The sequence below is a fragment of the Syngnathus typhle genome, linkage group LG4, assembly GCF_033458585.1.
Source record: "Syngnathus typhle isolate RoL2023-S1 ecotype Sweden linkage group LG4, RoL_Styp_1.0, whole genome shotgun sequence".
NCBI classification, from domain to species: domain Eukaryota; kingdom Metazoa; phylum Chordata; class Actinopteri; order Syngnathiformes; family Syngnathidae; genus Syngnathus; species Syngnathus typhle.
Genome location: NC_083741.1, coordinates 1,912,293 through 1,934,414, shown reverse-complemented (window position 1 = coordinate 1,934,414; position 22,122 = coordinate 1,912,293). Strand labels below are relative to the sequence as shown.

Here is a 22,122-nt window from a genome sequence, read left to right as displayed (position 1 = left end):
TGACTGAGAGTGATCTCATTTGAGCGCTCCTCTATATAAACACACAGGATTGTAAACAGTGGCTTTGTGTGGGTGCAGAGGCAAGAACTCTCCGCTCTTTTCGGGGAGGTGAAAGGAGACTTTCCACACATCGAATTTCTAACCACTGTCCTGTGAATAAAGTTGGTTTTAGGACACTGTAGGTGCCATTCAAACTACCAACTCCAAAATTTAGAAAAATAAACCATGGGAAACTTAAATAGTAAGCGAAAGTCCCTACCCCAACATGGACTAAAATGCAAAGATTGGAAAATAATTGAAAGGCAGGATCCCGACCGACTTAAAAGAAGATTTCGATATGACTAGGCCAAAATCAAATCAAATCAGGTTTCCATGTAATGAAGTGGGAACCTGGCTGCCAAAATTAAGGAGAAATTAGCTTAAATATACAGGAGATATTTGTGTTAAACGGATAAAGTAATATAAAGACACACTGAAGTTAAAATTTGCAAAATAAATGGAAAGGAATTACAAATAGCTTCTAAAAGTAAAATAGAGAATAAATCTGACAAGTAATACGAGCAAAAAGGTGTTCTTAGTGCATTCTATGTGTTCTATATGTTGTGCGTCATCCTTTTGTGCTGGTGTGTGTGCGTGTGTGCGGAGAAGATCCTCATGAATGGGTGTGTGTATGAGTGCGAGTGAGATGTGTGTCCTATGGAAGAAATCAGTAATGGAGAATGTTCTGGAGGCTGTTAAGCAATAATAGGGAAATTGAGAAGTGGATGATGGTGTGTTTAGGTTGGTTGGAGAAACTAAAATGAGCAGTGTGTGGCAGTAAAGAAAATAAGATGTGTGTGGCAGAAAGTGACTAGAATGGTGGCTTGATAGGACGAGACTAAGAGACAGCAAATGTTTTGTAGAAGACTGAAAGATGTTGAAGGTGAACATGATGAAGGGGGCAACAGCAAAGTTGGCCTGCCCTTTGAGAAGGTGAGACTGATAAGCGTGCCTACGCTCTCGCGTAGTCGCGGGGCGGGGCCATTGCTATGTTGGTGTGGGCGGTGGGCCGGCATCATGGTTGTTGCAGGAAATGGCCAGCCTGTGACAATCAACATTGATGCTGCGCCCCCCCCCTCCCCCCTCGCACGAGGGGTGCTGTGGCTGCAGGCGAAGCAGGGAAAGTGCGAGTTTCTCAGAGAATGTTTGAATATTTGAAGCAGGGTGATGCTTAAGGAAGATGTGACAATATTTGCATGAAGGATAAAAGGCACTGATGAGAAAACAAAAGTATAACCAAAACGTCAAAATAGAGGATGACGTTTGCGCAGCGTTGTTTGTTTGTGAGCTGTGTCTCTGCTGTAAGTTTTTGTGTTGTCTGTGTGCTGTCAGGGTTATGTGTTAAAATTGGCTAATGTAGGTGCACAAAAGAATTTGCTAGACTGTAGTATATCTGATTTGCACCGCAAAACAAAAGCAATTTTGTGAAAATAAGAAGAAAAGAAAGGCAAGCAATTTTTTTGTGGGCAGAAACTGGTCCACACTGCATTTTTTTTTTTAAATAAAGTCATGGTACAACAAAACCAACAACAGGACTGACCGACAAAGTCGTGGAACAAAAAGACAGGGTGACATTACCAAAGACAGGAACAGAATGACAGTAACACATGCAATGATCCAACGGTGAGCGAGGGGCAGACAGGACTTAAATACAAAACACGTTACATCGATTGAGGTGACACAGGAAGAGCGTGGTGATACGAACAGAAACTATGGCAACCTAGACACATAGCAAAACTGGGGACGAGACATGACAAATCTCCCCCGAAATAAAACTCACCTTTCTTCTTGTTTGTTGTCAATCGCGCATCGCATTCAGCCATCCTGCCCAACACACTTAGTAAAATTCATAATTGACGACACATCGTTTGATGCGATGGTGCAATCCTCGATGGTGTGTTATTGTCAAATATTGTTTGTTTTTTAATCTCCATCGCGGACCGGACGTCATACGGAGGCCGCCATTACAGATGCGCAGAACGGTTGCGCAAGACACGTCAGCTATATAAAGAGCGAGAGTTCAGTTCTCCACCTATTAGTTTTAATTCACAGTTTAATTAGCAGTTTCAATCAGCAAATGACAAAATGCGTATTACAGGTAATATTTTATTTCACAACACTTTGCCTTGTTCCTTTCGTCTCTGCTGTTCATTTCAAACACGCTCCATACGACCGCAATGCTCTTGTATCAGACGCTCGCTCGATCACCTGCTAGTTTGCCGTCTGTCACAATGTACCCTACACAAATCCGAAACATTTGTTGCGGCTCCGAGTCACGACGAGGGGCAAGTTTTGGTTTCCAAGGGTGTTTTTATTCCTCTTCAACGTCTCTCCCATACAGAGCCGCCGTGTGCGCACGGAGCGCGGTGGTGCGTTTAGGGGCAGTCGGAGAAATCAACGCCAACAAAAAAAATGACATCCAGCCTAGTTAAGACCATACCAAAGACTTTAAAAATGGGACCCATTGCCTTCCTGCGTGTGTGACGATCTTTGGGACTTAAAAAAAAAAAAAAAAAAAAAAAATTAAAAAAAATTTTTAAAAAAATTCATAAAAATTGGGTGCGTATTATACATGGGTACAAGCTTTTTTCCAGCATCAGCATGCCATTGTTAGGGGTGCGTACTATACATGGGGGCGCACTATACACGGAAAAAAACGGTAGTTAAAGTTAAGAAATAACAACAATTGACTATTATATTAATTTACTGGCGGTTACTTTGTTGGTTCTTATCTTTATCTTGATTGGTTTGACACCTGGAGGGAGGAAAGATTAGGGTGTGGAACCATTACACACGCAAAGCATGTGTGCACTGGGACACTGAGAAGCATTTTGAAAGGTGTGTCAAAATTAAATGAAGATGAAATCATATGTAGTAATACAACACTTTACTACATATGGATTCTCTAAATCGTACTATTGAGTAAAATAAAACATACATTTTGATTTTTATTCAAATTGCTAAGATTCTTGTGATAAACGATGAGAAAATGATTGAAAAGTAACAAGAAACTACAACTAAGCTAGTTGTGGAAGCAGTCCAATTGCCACGAAAAATAGCTATATGCACGTGTGCAGGGCACACACACAAGAGGGTGATTAAATTCAAGAGGTAACAAGCTTGCAGACGGAACCGCATAGCTGTGGTCCAAGAGATGCTTCAAATTTTATACACACAAGAAGCAGATTAAACTACTGAAACGTTTTAAAGAAGTGCAGCGACAAAGTCCATAGACTGAAATTCAATTAGGGACGAAAAGAGGGGCAGGAGTGGAGAATGGTATCTATAAATGACCAGAAGACAGAGCTGTCCTACCATAGAACCTATACGAATGGGCAGTAATATTGAGCCATAGTGTGTGTCGCATGGCTCAAGAGGAGGGATAATGGGGCAGTTCAGTCAGCTTTATACAACATATGAATTTGATTCATATTCAAAACATTTATAAAAAAAAAAAATCGTAGAGCTTGTTTAACATGTGCTAAACACAATCCACAGGGTTATACTGCCTGGTCATAATAGATGCATTCTCAAAATGGTTTGATTTGGTTTAAATAGAAACACTGAATGCCTTAACAGTGGCAAAAACGTTATGTAAAAACAATAATACCGAGATATGGGATTTCGGAAATTAATTCTCGTGACGGAACTGGTATGAAGTGTGAAAATGGGCATGGGAAAAATGGAAGATCATGGACAAAATGTTTAGACCTACAAGTACTGTGGGTTTAACCCCGTATGAAAAATTGTTTGGGCGACAATATAGATTACCATGTTTTAAAATAAAGTGGGAAACTAAGGATGATTTAAATTTGCCATTTACATTTTATATTTATAATGTCATAATGAGTAGGGGAGAGATGAGTGAACAACTTATTTTGATCACTCCAAAAAAAAAAAAAAGGAAAAAAAAATATGCTGCATTGTAGCGATTTAAAAGATCAATTTGACCTTTGCAGGATGATCTGCTGTGTCAGATCTGGACTGCCATGAAAGTATGATGTTTATATGTGTACTTTGTCAACAACCGCTGTAGATGTTAACGAATGGGATGAATATATCTAAAGTGAATGTGGATAATTTGTTTCAGATAACTAGTATAAGAGTAAACTGCTAAACGAAACAATTGATTGCTAATGGCAAAACAAGCTGTAAAGACAATTGAATATGTCATATGTATGGGTTTGCGACCATTGCTTTATGTTGTACCGTCACCATTGATCAAAGATTGTGTGAAATCTATCACCTCTATTGGATTGTGAAACGTGTGACAGAGCATTCCAGGGCTCGAAACTAACGATTGCCCGATTGCCCGGGGCAAGTAGCGATGGCAGACGGGCAAGTAGAATTTTTCCTCACTTGCCCGAACTTGCCCTGCCATAATACCATGTTTTCAAACTGTAAAAAGACGATTTTGTGCATAATTTCTCGCAACTTCTGCCGCTTCTGGTCCGACATTTTGTTTTCTAGGGAGCGGTTAGTTTCTCGTGTAAGTCTGCAATACATTGATAACGGCAAAGCGCTTCGTAATTAAATGCATGCTCCCTCACCCGTCCCTGGCTCTTCTGCGCCTGCGCACCAGCAGAGCTTGTTTCCGGTTGGCGGATACGAAGGCATATGAAGGCAAAACTTATAGTGTTGTCTTTTTTATTGCAAAAATGTGTCGGGCAAGTAAAAATCCACTCCAAAAAAATTCGGGCAAGTAAAATTTTGTTTCGGGCAAGTAGAATTTTCTCCAACTTGCCCGAGGGCAACTTGGGCAAAAAATAAGCTTCGAGCCCTGCACTCTATATAGTAATACCCATTGAAGAAAGAAAAAAGAAGCCATTGCTTTCAGAGAATGTAGTCAAGCTAAATTGTATATGTATCACCATCCCAAGATCTGAAAAAAAAAAAAAAAGCTGGTAAAAAACAAAATATCTTTGAATTTGAGAGCCGACGATGATCTGACCGAAATTGATGCAATTGGTGTTCCCAGAGGAGTACCGGATAAGTGTAAGCTGGTGAATCAGATAGCAGCTGGTTTTGAATCTACCCTGTGTTGGTGGTGTACTCTTAACAAAAATGTCGACAGGATCAACTACATCCATTACAACGTGCAGAAGCATGGAAATTGGACCGAGGCGGGTTTCAGGGCGGTCCACTCCCAACTGGCCGCGACTTCCCTCATGGCTTTACAGAACCGAATGGCCCTTGACATGCTACTCTCAAAAGAGGGTGGTGTCTGCGCCATGCTTGGTGAGCAATGCTGCACATTTATTCCAAATAATACTGCCGCTGATGGAAGCCTGTCCCAGGCCCTTGAGGGCCTGAGGACCTTGAATGGGAAAATGAAGGAACACAGTGGAGTGAACACGGAGGTTTGGAACGACTGGCTAAACGTGTTCGGAAAGTACCGTACCCTGGTTTCCTCGGTCCTAGTCTCCATTGACGTTTTTTCTGCTGTTTTGACCTTGTGTGGATGTTGTTGTATTCCGTGTCTCCGGTCTCTAATTAACAGATTAATTACAACTGCTATCTCTCCAGCAGCTGAGACTTTTCCGTTGCTCCAAGGGGACGACTTTGCGACTGACGAGGGTTGTCGCTCTAGCGACGGCTCCATCTTTGAAGCTCCTGTGGTAAACCTGTCCGATTTGTTTCCCGACTCTGACATTGATTATTAAGGCTCGATCTCCCGGGTGTAAATTTGTTCTTATGGATTTTGATCCTACGGCTGAAAATCTTTTTGAAATGGCCGCTTTTAGGTGATAAGATGGTCTCTGAGAACTTATGATAAAAAGGAGGGAATAGTTAGAAAAATGTATATACCGTTTTTTTCCGTGTATAGTGCGCAAATAACAAAATGCGTATTACAGGTAATATTTTATTTCACAACACTGCCTTGTTCCTTTGGTCTCTGCTGTTCATCCTAAAACACAAAGGCCCTCTTTAAGCAATGCGACAGTGAGCGCCCGGCGCGCTGCGGTTGCGCGACCGCACCAAATTAAGCTCCCTGCGCAGTGCGCACTGAGGTCCACTTAAATTTTAGAAAGTACATCAGGACTTTAAAAATATCTTCTAAATTTCAGCGACGGCTCTGTCACAATAATGCGACCAGTGCGGTGCAGTTGGGCAGTCGGCGGCGCGCTACGGTTGAGCGCTCTCTCTCACACTCTCTCTCTCGCTCTCTCTCGCTCTCGCACACACGCAAACCGGATATCATACGGAGGCCGCCATTACAGATGCGCAGAACGGATGCGCAAGACACGTCAGCTATATAAAGAGCGAGAGTTCAGTTCTCTACCTAAATCCGTATTACAGGTAATATTTTTTTTCACAACACTTTGCCTTGTTCCTTTCTTCTCTGCTGTTCACTTCAAACACACGCGCGGTGGTGCGTTTACGGGCAGTCGGAGAAATCAACGCCAACAAAAAAAATTACATCCAGCCTAGTTAAGACCATACAAAAGACTATAAAAATGGGACCCATTGCCTCCCTGCGTGTGTGACGATCATTGGGACTTAAAAAAAAAAAAATTGAAAGAAATTCATAAAAATTGGGTGCGTATTATACATGGGTACAGGCTTTTTTCCAGCATCAGCATGCCATTTTTAGGGTGCATATTATACATGGGGGCGCACTCACTATACACGGAAAAAAACTGTATATCAAAGTCAAAGTCAGCTTTATTGTCAATCCCTTCATATGTCAAGACACACAAAGAAACCGAAATTCCGTTTCCTCCATCTCACGGTGACGAGACACAGTACACGATAAACATACAAGTAGACGACACAAAATAAAAACAAGAAGGCACAAACAATAACTAATAAACAATAAATAAATAAAATGAGTGATAAATAAATAATAAACAAATAACCCAATAAATAAGAGGAGCAAAACTGAGCCAGTGTGCGTACAGCAGACAGTAAGCATAGCGCAAAGTACAGGACGCTACGCAGAAAGGGGGGGCGAGTTCAGGATCCTAACAGCCTGGAGTATGAAGCTGTTGGAGAGTCTGGTGGTGCGGTAGCGCAGAATCCTGTACCTCTTCCCAGAGGGCAGAAGCTCAAACAAAGAGTGAGTGGGGTGACTCACATCACTCACAATTGTGGTCGCCTTGCGGGTGAGATGGGAGGTGTAAATGTCCTTCAAGGAGGGGAGCGAAGCACCAATAATCTTACCAGCCGTGTTCACTATGCGCTGCAGGGCCTTCAAGTTGTAGTCAGTGCAGCCGCCACCCCAAACAGCAATACAGCTGGAGAGGGCGCTCTCAATGGTGCCGCGGTAAAACGTAGTCATGACGGCCGGAGGAGCGCTCGCTCGCCTGAGTTTCCGCAGGAAGTACAGGCGGCGCTGGGCTATCTTTGCCAGTGATGCGGTGTTGGTGGACCAGGAGAGATCCTCACTGATGTGCACCCCCAGGAACTTGGTACAGGAACACAGCACCGTCGATGGTCAGCGGCAGGTGTTGGGTGTGACCCTTCCGGAAGTCCACAACAATCTCCTTGGTCTTGTCGACGTTCAGCAGGAGGTTGTTGCCCCTCCACCACGTGGTCAGAAGGTCAACCTCCAGCCTGTATTGAGTCTCGTCTCCCTTGGTGATGAGACCCACCAGAGTCGTGTCGTCAGCAAACTTCACTATGCGGTTGTCGCTGTAGGTTGCAGTGCAGTCATGCGTCAGGAGGGTGAAGAGCAGCGGACTGAGCACGCAGCCTTGGGGGGCCCCCGTGCTCAGCGTGATGCTGGCGGAGATTTTGTCGCCAACACGTACCACCTGTGGCCTCTGACAGAGGAAGTCCAGTAGCCAGTTGCAGAGGTAGGTACTGAGGCCCAGCGTGTCAAGTTTGCTGATGAGGCGTTGTGGCACAATGGTGTTGAAGGCAGAACTGAAGTCCACAAACAGCAATCTCACATACGAGTCCCTTTTCTCCAGGTGGGTGAGGGCTGAGTGGAGGGCAGAGCAGATGGCATCCTCAGAGGACCGTTTGGCTCGGTACGCAAACTGGAAGGGGTCAATGGTGGGGGGGAGAACGGATCGGATGTGCTCCAAGACTTATAGTCCGAAAATTACGGTAACTCGCGTGCACACTTCCGTGTTGCTGCGGTACTACTGCTGCGTCACAGGCAGTGTTTAGAAAGACATGTTAAAGTATGTTATTAAAACTTTAAAAAGGCTTCCTGTGTACTGTCTTTCTTTGTTAAAAAACGCGTGTGCACGTGCGGCTCATAGTCCGGTGTGGCTTATATAAGAAAAAAACTAACATATCCCCGAATTTTAGCTGGTGCGGCTTATAGTCCGGTGCGGTTTATAGTCCGGAAATTACGGTAAATGGTTTAAATTCAGTTCTTTATAAATCTCGTTTAATCTTTAAGTGCATTACTGTTAATGTTTTAAGTTATGTTAATGTTAATGTAATGCTATTAATGTTTTGTAAAAGGAATGTTAATTAAATTTCAACATGTTCCTGATGTTCTTGTGCTTCTTTACACCAAAAAAAAAAAAAGGAAATACATTATATTTTGGTTATTTATAGCAGAGTATGGTTTAATTTGAATGGTCCGGCCCACTTGACATCTACCGAGGCCGTATGTGGCCCCCAATGTGAGATGAGTTTGACACCCCTGGTCTAAGTGTATGACAACAAGGTAAATAATTACATTATTACTTTTAAAAATAGTAAACTCCCGCTTTGGGGATAGGGACCCAAGAGCTGCTTCAGTCGACAGCAAGTAGACAATGGCTGCCCCCTAAGATGGATGAAAACGTTATTTTTTACTTTCATGACCTGCTCAATTGGTTGTGCTAGGTTATTTACTTTCAATAACCAGACAATAAATTAATGCACCTTCCAAGATGTACAAAAAAAAAAAAAATCCCGTACTTTGCAGCCGTACTATGCTGGGGAAGTGTTAGAAAAATGTATATATATGTTATCATGCGTTCTCTAATCAATGCTTTACCGCAATATTACTGCAATATATGCTTGCTGTTTGGCCTTGCTGTTTTTATGATGTAACAAAGACCACTTTGTTAGACAACATGCCTCATTGCTGTCTTGCACCCCAGGTGAACCTCCAAGTGACCATTAAAGTCAGGGTTTTTCCTAACTATCTTTATCATAGGATTAGGTTGGAATGTATATAACCAGTAATAAATAACTTAGCTTGTTGCATCCTACACAATGTCGTAAAACTTCCCTTGCTATGTTTTAACTAGAGGTCAAAGTTTTTTTCTTCTGTATCCAGTCCACTCAAACTCCTCTTCCCAGATGTTCTTATCAGTATGTAAACACCTAGTGATTTTTCCTTACGAGACAAGGCCCACATGCTTTCCTCCTCCCCTTTAGTGGCTTATGTCTCACACTGTGGGTAGGGCAAATCCAAATAAAAAGAGCGGGAGTGCATACAGATATTTAGTGTAGTGAGATTGTTGTGAAGGATCTGTACTGCACTCCTCGCAAGAAAAGACTTAATATTCTGTCTCACTTGTGGTTTGTTTGCTGTTGCTCTTCTCTTAATAGTTATTCAGTCAGCGATTTAAACCTGACACCACCATTCAGGCCCATATGGCTGCATGACCAAATTGGAGTCACTCTTTAGTAAAAGACGCATGGTAGACCAGATGGAGTTTGCCCAAAAGTATCTGAAAGACTTTCTGACCAGAGGACTGAAGATTAAATAGGAATTCCCCAACATTACTAAAGTCCAGTCCAGTGAAAAACGGAAGCCAAATAAAAAAATAATGTTCATTAAAGCAAGTCCACCTAAACATGGCTTAAAATGAAAATATGATGTGCGTCTATGACTCATGAGGAAGAGTGGGTAGTTCTGTAACTGGAGGGTCAGCTGTTCGAATACCACTCTGTCCGAGTCATGTGTACTGTAATTTTTGGACTATAAGTCGCGTTTTTTTCATAGTTTGGGTGGGGGGGGCGACTCATAATAAGGAGTGACTTATGTGAAACCGCGATAAACGAACCGCGATGTAGCAAGGGATTACTGTAATTTGAATTTCAAGTGACGTCAGCAGCGCAAATGACGTCAGCAATGCAGCGCAGCGCGGCGCAGCGCGGCTGTTTACAAAAAGGACAAAGATTGATCACGGGATGACGAAGATGGTGAAGGGCCCCACGTACTACCGGCATCATTAGCGGCTTTGTTTCTAAGTGACACGGAGGACGAAGAGTTTGAAAGATTTAAGGATTTGGAGTGACACAAAAGGTTTGAAAAACTATTATGGCTTTTACGCACGCCCGGTCCTACTCTACGGAGCTCTCTTTCACCTCCGTGGATAGAAGTTGGGGGCTGGCGCTCGGCCGGGTGGCTGTCCGGGGACGGTGGATGGGGCTTGGTCATCGCTTTGACGCACGCCCGGTCCTATTCTATGGATCTCTCTTCCACCTCCGTGGCTGGAAGTCCACGCCGCCACACGCCTGGAAGTTTGTTTTGTTAAATAAAGAGCCTTTTACCAAACCCACGTCTTTCGTTGTACTTCGTTAACGCTACAATATAGTTATATACTAGATCTGTGGAATTACGAGGAGGCTGACGTCATTTGTACCTTTTTTTAAAAAAAAAGGTTATTATAATAAGAGTTCAAAAAACATATTTACAGTGTTGTACCTTGTTATAGAAAATCGTTATAATAATAAAAGAGTTCTAAGAACATATTTACACTATGTACACTTCTACCTTTTTATAAAAAAAAAATATAATTATAAAAGTTGTTCTAAAAACACATTTACAGTTTGTGTTAAGAATTCTCCATGTTATTTGGCCATGCTTTGCTTTGAGGTAGGGTGATTTATTTTGAAGGCAGTTTTCAGGCGATACCACTTCCTTTTTTACGTTATGTACATATGTCGGTTACAGTGGTACAGGAGTCATTGGCGATGTTAAGTGTGTCTCCTAACAAGAGAAATGAATGATCACATGTGTCTAACCTTTAGGACAATGTAGTATTGCTCCAAATGTTCGTTTAATTTCCTTTAGAGGTCCGTTTGCGCGTTAGCACAATCGCGAATTAGAATCTTTCCGCTAACTCGTTAGCCTGCCCAGTACTACTTCTTTGCTGCGGGCCAATAAAAACTGGACCGCGGGCCAACTGCCGTAGTTTGGACAACCCTGCTTTAGAGGCATGATTAGAGTTGATGCAATCCTCAGAGTAACAAGAATGTAATAACGAACGGAGTCAGTTGGCATGCGGGTCCTCTCGGCTCATCTCGCGAGGTTCGACAACCGAATTTTCGTCCGACATCCGAAGCAAAAAAATCTTGAATTTTTTGTTTGAATACAGATTTGCTCGAGAACTGGGACGTTCAAAAACCGAGGCTCCACTGTATTAACAGCAAAACATCTCTAACCACTGTGATTCCTTTTTCATAAAGAGTGATTGGGTTCACAAAAACACCTACCTTCTAAGTTTGCTATCCTCTGGAAAGAAGCGGAATCATCAGATATGTTTTCAGTTTTTGGGGACTCCTGACTGACAGATTGTAGTGTTACTGTATTTCTTCTCAGCTCATTTAGTTGGCCAAGTAGGTCCTGCTGTGTTCGAGTCAACTGCGCTTGATGCTTTTCTGTCATTTGCCGAATCTCAACTTGGTGCTTCTCCATCAGGTTGCGAAGTTGGGCTCGCATTACATGCTTTTCTGCCTCCATTTTGGATTCAAGGCTCTCTCGTTCAATGTTTAGTCTCCGCATCCGCTCTGTTAGCTCCTGGCAACAGAATGAAGAATGTCATCACGGGGGGTTTCTGGGATTCTATCATATACAGAAACGAGCTGCTATACAAGAATATTCCATGTCCCTAGGAGACATCTCATGGAAAATCGACTTTTTTTGCTTTTAAAATCATTTTCTTGTGTATTTGGAGTGTCCAGGAGTGTAGAAAAGTGTAATCCCTCCAGGTGCTACAAAGATAATTTTATGATCTGTTTGGGTGGCTATTTTTTACTCCATTCAGATTTCTCCGTTTTCTATTACGAATTTTTATCTATTACGTTACGCCCGTTGGGGTGGGACAAACCAAACAAGGTAATGAGTGTTGCAAAAAGTTTCCCAAATTCACCATCTTTATTGCTCGGAGAGACTTTTGTAGTCCAAATAACAAAGGTGCCAAATAACTTTGCAACGAGTACATTTCCTAACCTTTATCTGTTGGTCCCCGACGTCGACTTCTTTCTGAAGAACATCAATGACCTGTGTTTTTCCAATCAGCACCTCCTCTTTCTCATGAAGTTTCTGTTTTAAAGCCTTCAGAAGCTGATAAGAAAATTGGAAAGAAGAAATAATGCGTGAAAAGGAAATCAAACAGGTTCTTCAATACTTACTGTTTACTACCAAAATTCAAGAACACTTCATCAACAACGTTCTCATCCAAACCTGCTCAAGATCAGCACTGGCATCAGACTTTGCGGCAAGTTTGAAGAGCTCCTGTTCATGCATCTGGTTGATCTCAGTTAATTGATTATCTTTCTGGAGGATTATCTCTTTGAAAGTCTGAATCTGAATTCAAAGACAAAATACATTGTTGGGTTCCAAAATGAAGATTATTTCAAAGAAAACCCACAACAGCAATAGGTCATAGGTTTCCAACCCACATTGTATGTTGATGGATTGTGCGGTTGACACTTAAACCGCAGAACTACTTTTATGCGACACTTATTCAAAACTGCGGTTTACTAAATTGTCAATTGAATCCCTGAATGATTATTATAAATGATATATATATATATATATATATATATATGTTAGCAGTGCTAAAATAGAAGAATACATTCTGTGCCTTTTTTTGGAGGATGAAATAACTGAATAACAACAGCACAGACACGTACATTTTGTTTGTACATGTTCTCTTTCTGACTGTACTGCTCCTTCTCTGTGTCCAGAAGCTCCTTCAGGTTGTCCGTCTGCTCCTGAAGCAAACTATAGCGTTCCTCTGCTTCTCCAACCTTCTTGGTCAGGCTCTGCACCAGCTGCTGAAGTTCATGCATTACTCCATGGTCTTCATCTACCTGAGAAATTATAGTGGAATGTCAAAATGTGGATAACATACGTGACAGTCATTGAATTAAACTTGAAAAAATCATTGGATTAAACTTGAAAAAATGATTGTGCAAATTGTTTCTGTGAAAAAGAACCTGCGGTGTGGATGTAACGGACTGGTCTACTGCCCTTGCTGTTTGCAAATGAATAATGTAGGGCTCCTTCTCTGCCAGCTTCCTGTCCTTCTCTGTCAGCATAGCATCCATTTCTTCACCTCGTAGCTGCTGTGCTTCTACCTCTGTCCTCTAAAGAAACATTGAAATTGTCAATGTGTTAAAATTCCTTATAAAGGCACGTATGCTAATACATTTAGATGTACAGAGAGTATAGGAGAGTATGTACACTACCGTTCAAAGATTTGGGGTCACCCAAACAATTTTGTGACCCCCAAACTTTTGAACGGTAGTGTAAATATTATAATAAAATATTGTGAATTAAATATTATAAATTATATTTAATATTTGTATAAGATTATATATAATCTATGAATATAAGTATACATATATATTATAAGATTTTTTACACAGAAGATTATATATATACCGTTTTTTTTTCGTGTATAATGTGCCCCCATGTATAATACGCACCCTAAAAATGGCATGTTGATGCTGGAAAAAAGCCTGTACCCATGTACCGTAAATTCCGGACTATAAGCCGCGACTTTTTTCCAAAATTTTGAACTGTGCGGCTTATAGTCAGGTGCGGTTTATCAAAAGTCAAAGTCCGCTTTATTATCAACTTCTTCACATGCCGAGACAAACAAAGAGATCGAAATTACGTTTTCTCTATCCCACGGTGATAAGACATATTACACGAAAGCGGTGTGCGAGGAGGCTGAAGAGGGGCAAACGCGGGGGCGTCCGGGCCAGGCTGGCGGCCAACTCTGCTCGCCCGGCCGTGCCTTCCATTCTTCTGGCGAATGTTCGATCGCTGGACAACAAAATGGATTACATTCGCTTGCTGCGATCTACAAACCGGACAGTGCGGGACTGCTGTGTGCTCGTGTTCACTGAGACTTGGTTGACTGTCAACATTCCGGACTCTGCCGTACATATGGAGCGGCTAGCGTGCTATCGGGCGGACCGGGCCATTGTACAAGGGGGGAAATCTCGTGGAGGTGGAATATGCGTCTACATCCGTGACGAATGGTGCCGGGACTCTGTAGTGGTATGCAAGCACTGCTCGCCACTGGCGGAGTTCGTGATCATTAAGTGCCGTCCTTTTTACCTGCCAAGGGAATTTACCGCGATTCTGCTCGTCGCGGTTTACATCCCGCCTTCCAACATCGAAGGCGAAAGGATCGCGGCTCTTAGTGAACTGTACCAGGCTGTCAGTGAACAAGAGACAGCGCACCCTGACGGTTTCACCATCTTCACTCGGGATTTTAATCATGCTAACCTGAAGTCTGTTTTTCCGAGGCTTCACCAGCATGTTAATTTTCCTACGCGTGGCGACAGCTTCCTGGACCTGGTCTACTCTTCGCATAAAAGGAGCTTTCAAAGCCGCCCCCCTCCCCCATCTTGGACTTTCTAACCATATCACTGTTATGCTTTTGCCCGCATACAGACAAATGGTGAGAGCGTCCAGGCCAGTTCGCAAGCAGGTACGGGTGTGGCCTGAGGGTGCCTCTGATGCACTGCGTGACTGCTTTGGCTCTACTGACTGGGACATGTTTAGGAGGGCTGCCACTTGCGACGATCGGACAGACATTGAGGAGTATACTGACTCTGTTTCCTCCTACATCAGGAAGTGCATCGATGATGTGACTCTCTCAAAATCCATTGTCACTCGGGCTAACCGGAAGCCATGGCTGACAGATGCTGTCTTCAGGCTGCTGAGGGCCAGGGACAAAGCCTTTAGAGCGGGGGATGAGGCTGGCTTGAGGACTGCGAGGGCTGACCTGTCCCGGGGCATCAAAGATGCAAAGAGGGCGTTCTCGTGCAAAATTTCCACCCACTTCAAGGACAGCAGGGACGCACGGAGCCTTTGGCAGGGCATTCAGACCATAACGGATTACAAGCCCGCGCCGCAGAGCTGTGAAGGCGACGTCCGTCTGCTCAATGACCTCAACCGCTTCTTTGCTCGCTTCGACGCTCATAACAGCACTTGCCCGCTGAAGGCCACTCCCCCTTCACACGAGCTGCCCCTGTGCCTCTCCGCCGACAGCGTGAGGAGGGCGCTTGCCGCTATCAACATCCGTAAGGCGGCGGGCCCTGACAACATCCCGGGTCGAGCGCTGAAGGACTACGCTGGTGAGCTGACGGATGTCTTCACAGACATCTTTAACACTTCCCTGCAGCAGGCCATCGTCCCGTTGTGTTTCAAGGCTGCCACCATCGTACCTGTGCCGAAGAAACCCGCTCCGTCCTGCTTCAATGACTACCGCCCCGTGGCACTTACGCCCATCATCATGAAGTGCTTTGAGCGGCTTGTCATGGAGGACATCCGATCCGTTCTCCCCCCCACCATTGACCCGTTCCAGTTTGCGTACCGAGCCAAACGGTCCTCTGAGGATGCCATCTGCTCTGCCCTCCACTCGGCCCTCACCCACCTGGAGAGAAGGGACTCGTATGTGAGATTGCTGTTTGTGGACTTCAGTTCTGCCTTCAACACTATTGTGCCACAACGCCTCATCAGCAAACTTGACACGCTGGGCCTCAGTACCTACCTCTGCAACTGGACTTCCTCTGTCAGAGGCCAAAGGTAGTACGTGTTGGCGACAAAATTTCCGCCAGCATCACGCTGAGCACGGGGGCCCCCCAAGGCTGCGTGCTCAGTCCGCTGCTCTTCACCCTCCTGACGCATGACTGCACTGCAACCTACAGCGACAACCGTATAGTGAAGTTTGCTGACGACACGACTCTGGTGGGTCTCATCACCAAGGGAGACGAGACTCAATACAGGCTGGAGGTTGACCTTCTGACCACGTGGTGCAGGGACAACAACCTCCTGCTGAACGTCGACAAGACCAAGGAGATTGTTGTGGACTTCCGGAAGGGTCACACCCAACACCTGCCGCTGACCATCGACGGTGCTGTGGTGGAGAGAGCGAGCAGCGCCAAGTTCCTGGGGGTGCACATCAGTGAGGATCTCTCCTGGTCCACCAACACCGCATCACTGGCAAAGAAAGCCCAGCGCCGCCTGTACTTCCTGCGGAAACTCAGGCGAGCGAGCGTCTATCGTGTAATATGTCTTATCACCGTGGGATAGAGAAAACGTAATTTCGATCTATTTGTGTGTCTCGGTATGTGAAGAAGTTGAAAATAAAGCAGACTTTGACTTTGACTTTGATAGACATACAAGTAAACGACGCAATATAAAAAACAAGAAGGCACAAACAATAAATATTAAGAGTAATAATAAATAATAAATAAACAGGTAACACAACAAATAAGAGCCAGTGTGCATACAGACAGTAAGGTAAAAGTAGAGGACGCTACGCAGAACGGGGAAGCGAGTTCAGGATCCTAACAGCCTGGAGTATGAAGCTGTTTGAGAGCCTGGTGGTGCGGGAGCGCAGGCTTCTGTACCTCTTCCCATAGGGCAGAAGCTCGAACAAACAGTGAGCGGGGTAACTCACATCACTCACAATCGTGGTCGCCTTGCGGGTGAGATGGGAGGTGTAGATGTCCTTCAAGGAGGGGAGCGAAGCACCAATAATCTTACCAGCCGTGTTCACTATGCGCTGCAGGGCCTTCAAGTTGTAGTCAGTGCAGCCGCCACCCCAAACAGCAATACAGCTGGAGAGGACGCTCTCAATGGTGCCGCGGTAAAACGTAGTCATGACGGCCGGAGGAGCGCTCGCTCGCCTGAGTTTCCGCAGGAAGTACAGGCGGCGCTGGGCTTTCTTTGCCAGTGATGCGGTGTTGGTGGACCAGGAGAGATCCTCACTGATGTGCACCCCCAGGATATATATAAGGATTTTTTTGTGATTTTTGTGATGACTTGATCACGTCAAGATTCAAGATTTAAGAGTTTTTCATTCGCCATGTTTGAGCGTGCCAAACAAGGAATTTTACATTTAGGTGACTAACAACACTCAGGACATGTGAAAAATGGCAAAAAAATAAAAAATAAATTTCACTTTTATACACTGCGGTATCTTGAAGAAAACAAACAACAACAAAAATACTATTTTGAAACACTACTATGGCTGCTGCTTATTCTGGCTGTGTTGCTTGTGACTAGGGGTGTAAATCGCGGGTTTTGTCACGATATATCGATACAAAGACGCACAATACGATATTTGCCGATATCTTAAAGCCTGACAATATAGTGCTCTACGATCGATATAGAACAATACCCTGATTTATAACAATTCATACGCAAAATCAACAAGGTACTGCAAACTCTTTATTTAGGAAATTACAAAGTGCTTCCAAACGAATGACTTGAAGCCCAAAGGCGAGCAAATTTCCTCGTCTTCTTGGACACTAGCCATAGCATCGGCCCAGGAGGCGCGTAGTTGTAGTTGGCCCTTTCACGTGCCTGCTCTGCTCACAACACGTTCATGTTAAGGTATGTTATTAAAACTTTAAAAAAGCTTTCTGTGTCCAGTCTTTCTTTGTTAATAACTCGCGTGCACACTTCCGTGTTGCTGCGGTACGACTGCTGCGTCACAGGCAATGTTTAGAAAGACATGTTAAAGTATGTTATTAAAACTTTAAAAAGGCTTTCTGTGAACGGTCTTTCTTTGTAAAAAACGCGAGTGCACGTGCGGCTTATAGTCCGGTGCGGCTTATATAAGAAAAAAACTAAAATATCCCCCAATTTTAGCTGGTGAAGTTTTTTGAATTTTGAATTTTCAATTTTGAAGTGCGGCGCGCACCCATTGTTGACAAAGGACAAATCGATGGATTTAATGAATTGGAGTGACACAGATGGTTTTATAAACGTGTTATTTATGTAATAGTTTTTTTTTAATAACTCTGAATGTTACGTCAGGCCTGTTCTCAGCTCTTCGTTTGTGTTTATGTCACGTTAGCATACCTATCATTTAGCCTGTTGTTGCTCGTTCATGTCTGTTCTTGGTGTTGGATTCTGTCGAATAAATTTCCCCCCAAAATGCGACCTGTACTCCGGAGCGACTTATATATGTTTTTTTTCACGTTATTGTGCATTTTATGGCTAATGCAACCTATATTCCGGAGCGACTTTTAATCTGAAAATTACGATATATTCCTTCAATACCGAAACTTGTTGCAAACACACCAAGCACAATGGTTTTTCATGCTTATCTATAAATAAATAGGACGTGGTCCATTTTTCATTGAAAATTCTACACTCCGTATCTAATTTTCTCCGTTAGGATAATGACATTTTGGCGAATGAGGGTGTAGGGGAGGGGTAGAGACCAGGGTAGAAACATCGTAACAAGCAGCAATCGGCGCATTGTTACAGTCTGCTGTGTTGGGTTCGTCTTCTCTGATCAAAACAGTGTTGTCTTCTACTCTGGTCAAAACAGTGTGCCCCATAGCGGATAATCCATGAATTGCATATTATTAAAAATATTAATTCCGTGTATTTTATGCATTTTTTTCACTTTTAAATTATCCTGCGGGCCTGATCGAACACGGGCCTGATCGAACCTCCTTGCGGGCCGGTTCCGCCCCGCGGGCCGTATGTTTGACACCCCTGATTTAGAGTGAAAAATAGCATATGTAATGGAGCATCTCATTCATAATCTACCCCTATGCACCAGCCCAGTGCCTCAGGTCTGCAGAGGATTAAGCGGAGCCTCAGAGAGAATCGAGCTTTTTCTGTTGCAGGTCCTTCCCTCTACAATGACCTCCCCCTTACATGTTAGGCAAGCCCCCTCTTCGCTCATTTTTTAAACTAATTTAAAGGCCTGTTTTTATTGTTTGGCTTTCACCTGACTAGAAACTGTTACTGTTCTGCTACTGTATATGAATTTGTCTTTCAATTTATTGTTGACTTTATGGTTGTCCCATTGCTATACAGCATGTGTAAAGCGCTTTGCTATAGCTGCTGCTGTTGTAAATTGCGCAACATTAATAACACACATTAATAATACATTAACATTAAAAAGTTGTATTATATTCTATTATATAATTGTTGATGTTGAGAAATGACCCCCAGAAGCATTTATGATAAACAGTGTATTTTCAAAACGAGTCAATATTCAAGAAAACCGTCAAATTCGACAAATTCAACCAACTGCAAGAAAACATGTTAGAATGAAGCTGTGTGTGACTCACACATACCTAATAATGAGTTTTAAATGTTGCTGAGTTTCTCACTGGGCACTAATGCCAGTCATCTGATGCAAAAATATGACCAGTGAGCACTCACGCCATTAAAGGTCAAACACAGATACTTACTCCTGAGCCAGACTCTGCCTCGTCATTGGAAAACCACTTCAGCATGGTTCAGACCTTAAAACACAGCAAACACAAACTTTAAACTTTGAAAATCCATAAGCAGTCATTCATCAAGGCTTTAGTAGACTGAGGTTTATTATCATGTGGAACATGCTATTAAAACAAACGAGTCAAAGAAAAGAAAACACAAAGGTCACTGACATAACCTAAAACTGACATTAATAAGTTTAAAAACAAAACCACTGAAAATTAACCAGCAAAATTCAGGCATTGTTTTATTTTTGTGTTGCAACAGAATTACTCTAAAATAAAAATGCCTGGACGGGTACAATGTGGTACCCATAATTTGTTATTCTGCAATCTTTTGATTGATTCATTCATTGCAAACAATTTCTGTAACTCTCATTCAGCATGTCTCAACAGTTAGTTTGGCCCAGTATTGATGAGGGAAATTGCTCCATACAAATTCCTCAAATTTTAGGGGTGTCTTCTTGAGGATGTTGGATTGTTTTTTTCAGAGATGTCCAATCATTTTTACATCACTTGTCAACATTAAATTCAGAAAATTGCAGTTTGATCAAATTGAACTTAAATTGATAGAGTAATTGCAGAGATGTGCATTTATTTTGTCTGTCCTCAGTCCTTGACCTGGCCACCCTTCCATCATCATCCCTTTATGCATATTAATAAAATAATCCCACCCCATCCCCGTCCATCCTCATCATTGAAAACGGCTTCTGTTACCGCGCCATACGGTCGTACATAGTCAGTGTGGGAAAAGTCATAGTCCAACACCCAATTTGATTAAAATGGTGGAGTGCATATACCTACACTATAAAGTGACTGCCAAATAGCTTTACAAAGCCTCACATTCGCTTATTTATACTTACAACCTTAAAGCGGCAAAAAGTTGTACGTTTAAAATGGCTTACTTTGACCAGGATCCCACTCTGCATTGTAGCCAAGTGTAGAATCAAATCTGAGGTTTCATAATACACAATAATAAACATTTAAAACTCAACATTAGGCTAATTTACAATTCAAATCCATTTAATTTAGGGAACCTATTTTTAGGTTACCATTTACATGATGATGACGTTATAAGATATTGTAAGACATTGTACGACACGGCAGAAAAACAAAAAAGTAGGGATTAATGCGTTACTAATATTTGGTTGCAGTCAATTTTGTTTCAGTCATTGTTAATCTCTCAAATAGGATTTTAGAAAAATCATTTTACTTCACTTAAGTCTCCATTTTCCATCGCCTGTATGAAGAAACAAACTAATTTACCGGTGGTTGCATCAAAGGGAATGTGACGTCCACAGTGTTTCTGGTTATTGTATTTGCTACACAAATGACAGAGCATTTATGGAGATAGAATTTAGCTAGAATGAGGAGCAAATTTATAACGATGAATACATCTAAGGTGGCACAGTGCCACACGTGAGCAAGTCCGCCTCACAGTTCAGAGGTTTAGTTTGTGTTTTAATTTAATTTAATTTGCTTTGTTACGTTCTTTGTTTGTTCATAAAAAGTTGAAGTAATTTTTAGTTTCTTCAGTTTTCAGTGCAGACACTTTAAAAAAAGACCATTTGGAAACAATTTAAAAAATAAATGCTGATAATAATTGAGATAATTTGTCAATTGGAGAAACATGTAAAAACCAAGATTGAATTTAGGGATTGATAAGAAAAAAAAAAAACATGTAAAATCACAAATACATTAGCGGATCCAAAAAACTCGACAATCATGGATGTATTTGTGGATCTGAAAAACAAATTAGGGAAATCGCATATAATTGTAGGATTAAAAAAAATGCAAAAATCAATGAATAATTTTGACACAAATCTTGCCCCATAGTAGCGTAAACTCATCTAACTGACAAGCGTACGCGTTCACAAGGAAAATACGGGGTTGACGTCCAGTATGGTCCACCGCATGGGACTGTGGGAGTTTTACCGAACATCGAAACCTTACATACGAGACCAAGAGTCGGTAGTGACCTGGCTGTCCAAATCGGAACAGAATGAGGGAACCACTTTTAGTGAGAAATATAGTGTGGGACTAAAGTGATTGACAATGGTGAACATTCGGACACAGCCAATAAATTGACATTGAGCTCGTTAAACAGACCTGGCTGATACAGGAACAATCAGGTCTGACCGGTTTCTCTTCACATACCACAGAAAACTGCGTGTATTAGTAACTTGGAAAAAGACGCAAGAACTGAACTATTGCATTGGCATTAGCAAGTGCTCTTTGTTAAACCACACGATAGAAGTAGTTTATCGTCAAGCCACTTAAATCCCAAATTAATACCTGCTCCTCCGAGCTTGCTACTTGCTAACTTGCGCCATAATAGAGCCGGCCTTTACAATAACTTCGATTTGATATGGGCCTTTGTCCACATATAGACCACCAGCTCAAGGCATACAAGTTAATAAAATCTACGGGGCTTGACAATTTATCGCGCTAGCACAAAGCTAATACAACTAGCGTCGTACTCGAATGAGCAAATGAGCTCTTACAAGCTACCCACAATCGATCATGAAAATGTACTTACCGGCCGGGCACATACGTTTACGACGATTTCATGGAGAGTTTCCCCATTTGAGCATATCGCCAGGAATGCATGATCATTTTATTCCAGCAACGACAACATTGCACCTAGAATATCAAAATGAATCGAGCAAAATTGTCAACAAGACA

At 42.6% G+C, this 22,122-nt stretch overlaps 1 protein-coding gene across 18 annotated transcripts in view; it reads right to left on the bottom strand.

Moving 5' to 3' along the window:
* Positions 1-22,116, bottom strand: part of si:ch211-220f16.2 (golgin subfamily B member 1) — a 125,681-nt gene extending 103,565 nt beyond the window's left edge. For all 18 annotated transcript variants that reach the window (XM_061275715.1, XM_061275714.1, XM_061275716.1 and 15 more), the window contains exons 1-7: positions 21,977-22,116; positions 19,411-19,464; positions 13,165-13,314; positions 12,859-13,038; positions 12,407-12,529; positions 12,173-12,286; positions 11,437-11,740 (exon numbers count right to left, since the gene is read on the bottom strand). In XM_061275715.1, coding sequence (XP_061131699.1) covers positions 11,437-11,740; positions 12,173-12,286; positions 12,407-12,529; positions 12,859-13,038; positions 13,165-13,314; positions 19,411-19,455 — 916 coding nt within the window. In that variant the 5' untranslated portion in view covers positions 19,456-19,464; positions 21,977-22,116. The remainder of the gene's footprint in view (positions 1-11,436; positions 11,741-12,172; positions 12,287-12,406; positions 12,530-12,858; positions 13,039-13,164; positions 13,315-19,410; positions 19,465-21,976) is intronic.
* Positions 22,117-22,122: the final 6 nt, after the last annotated feature.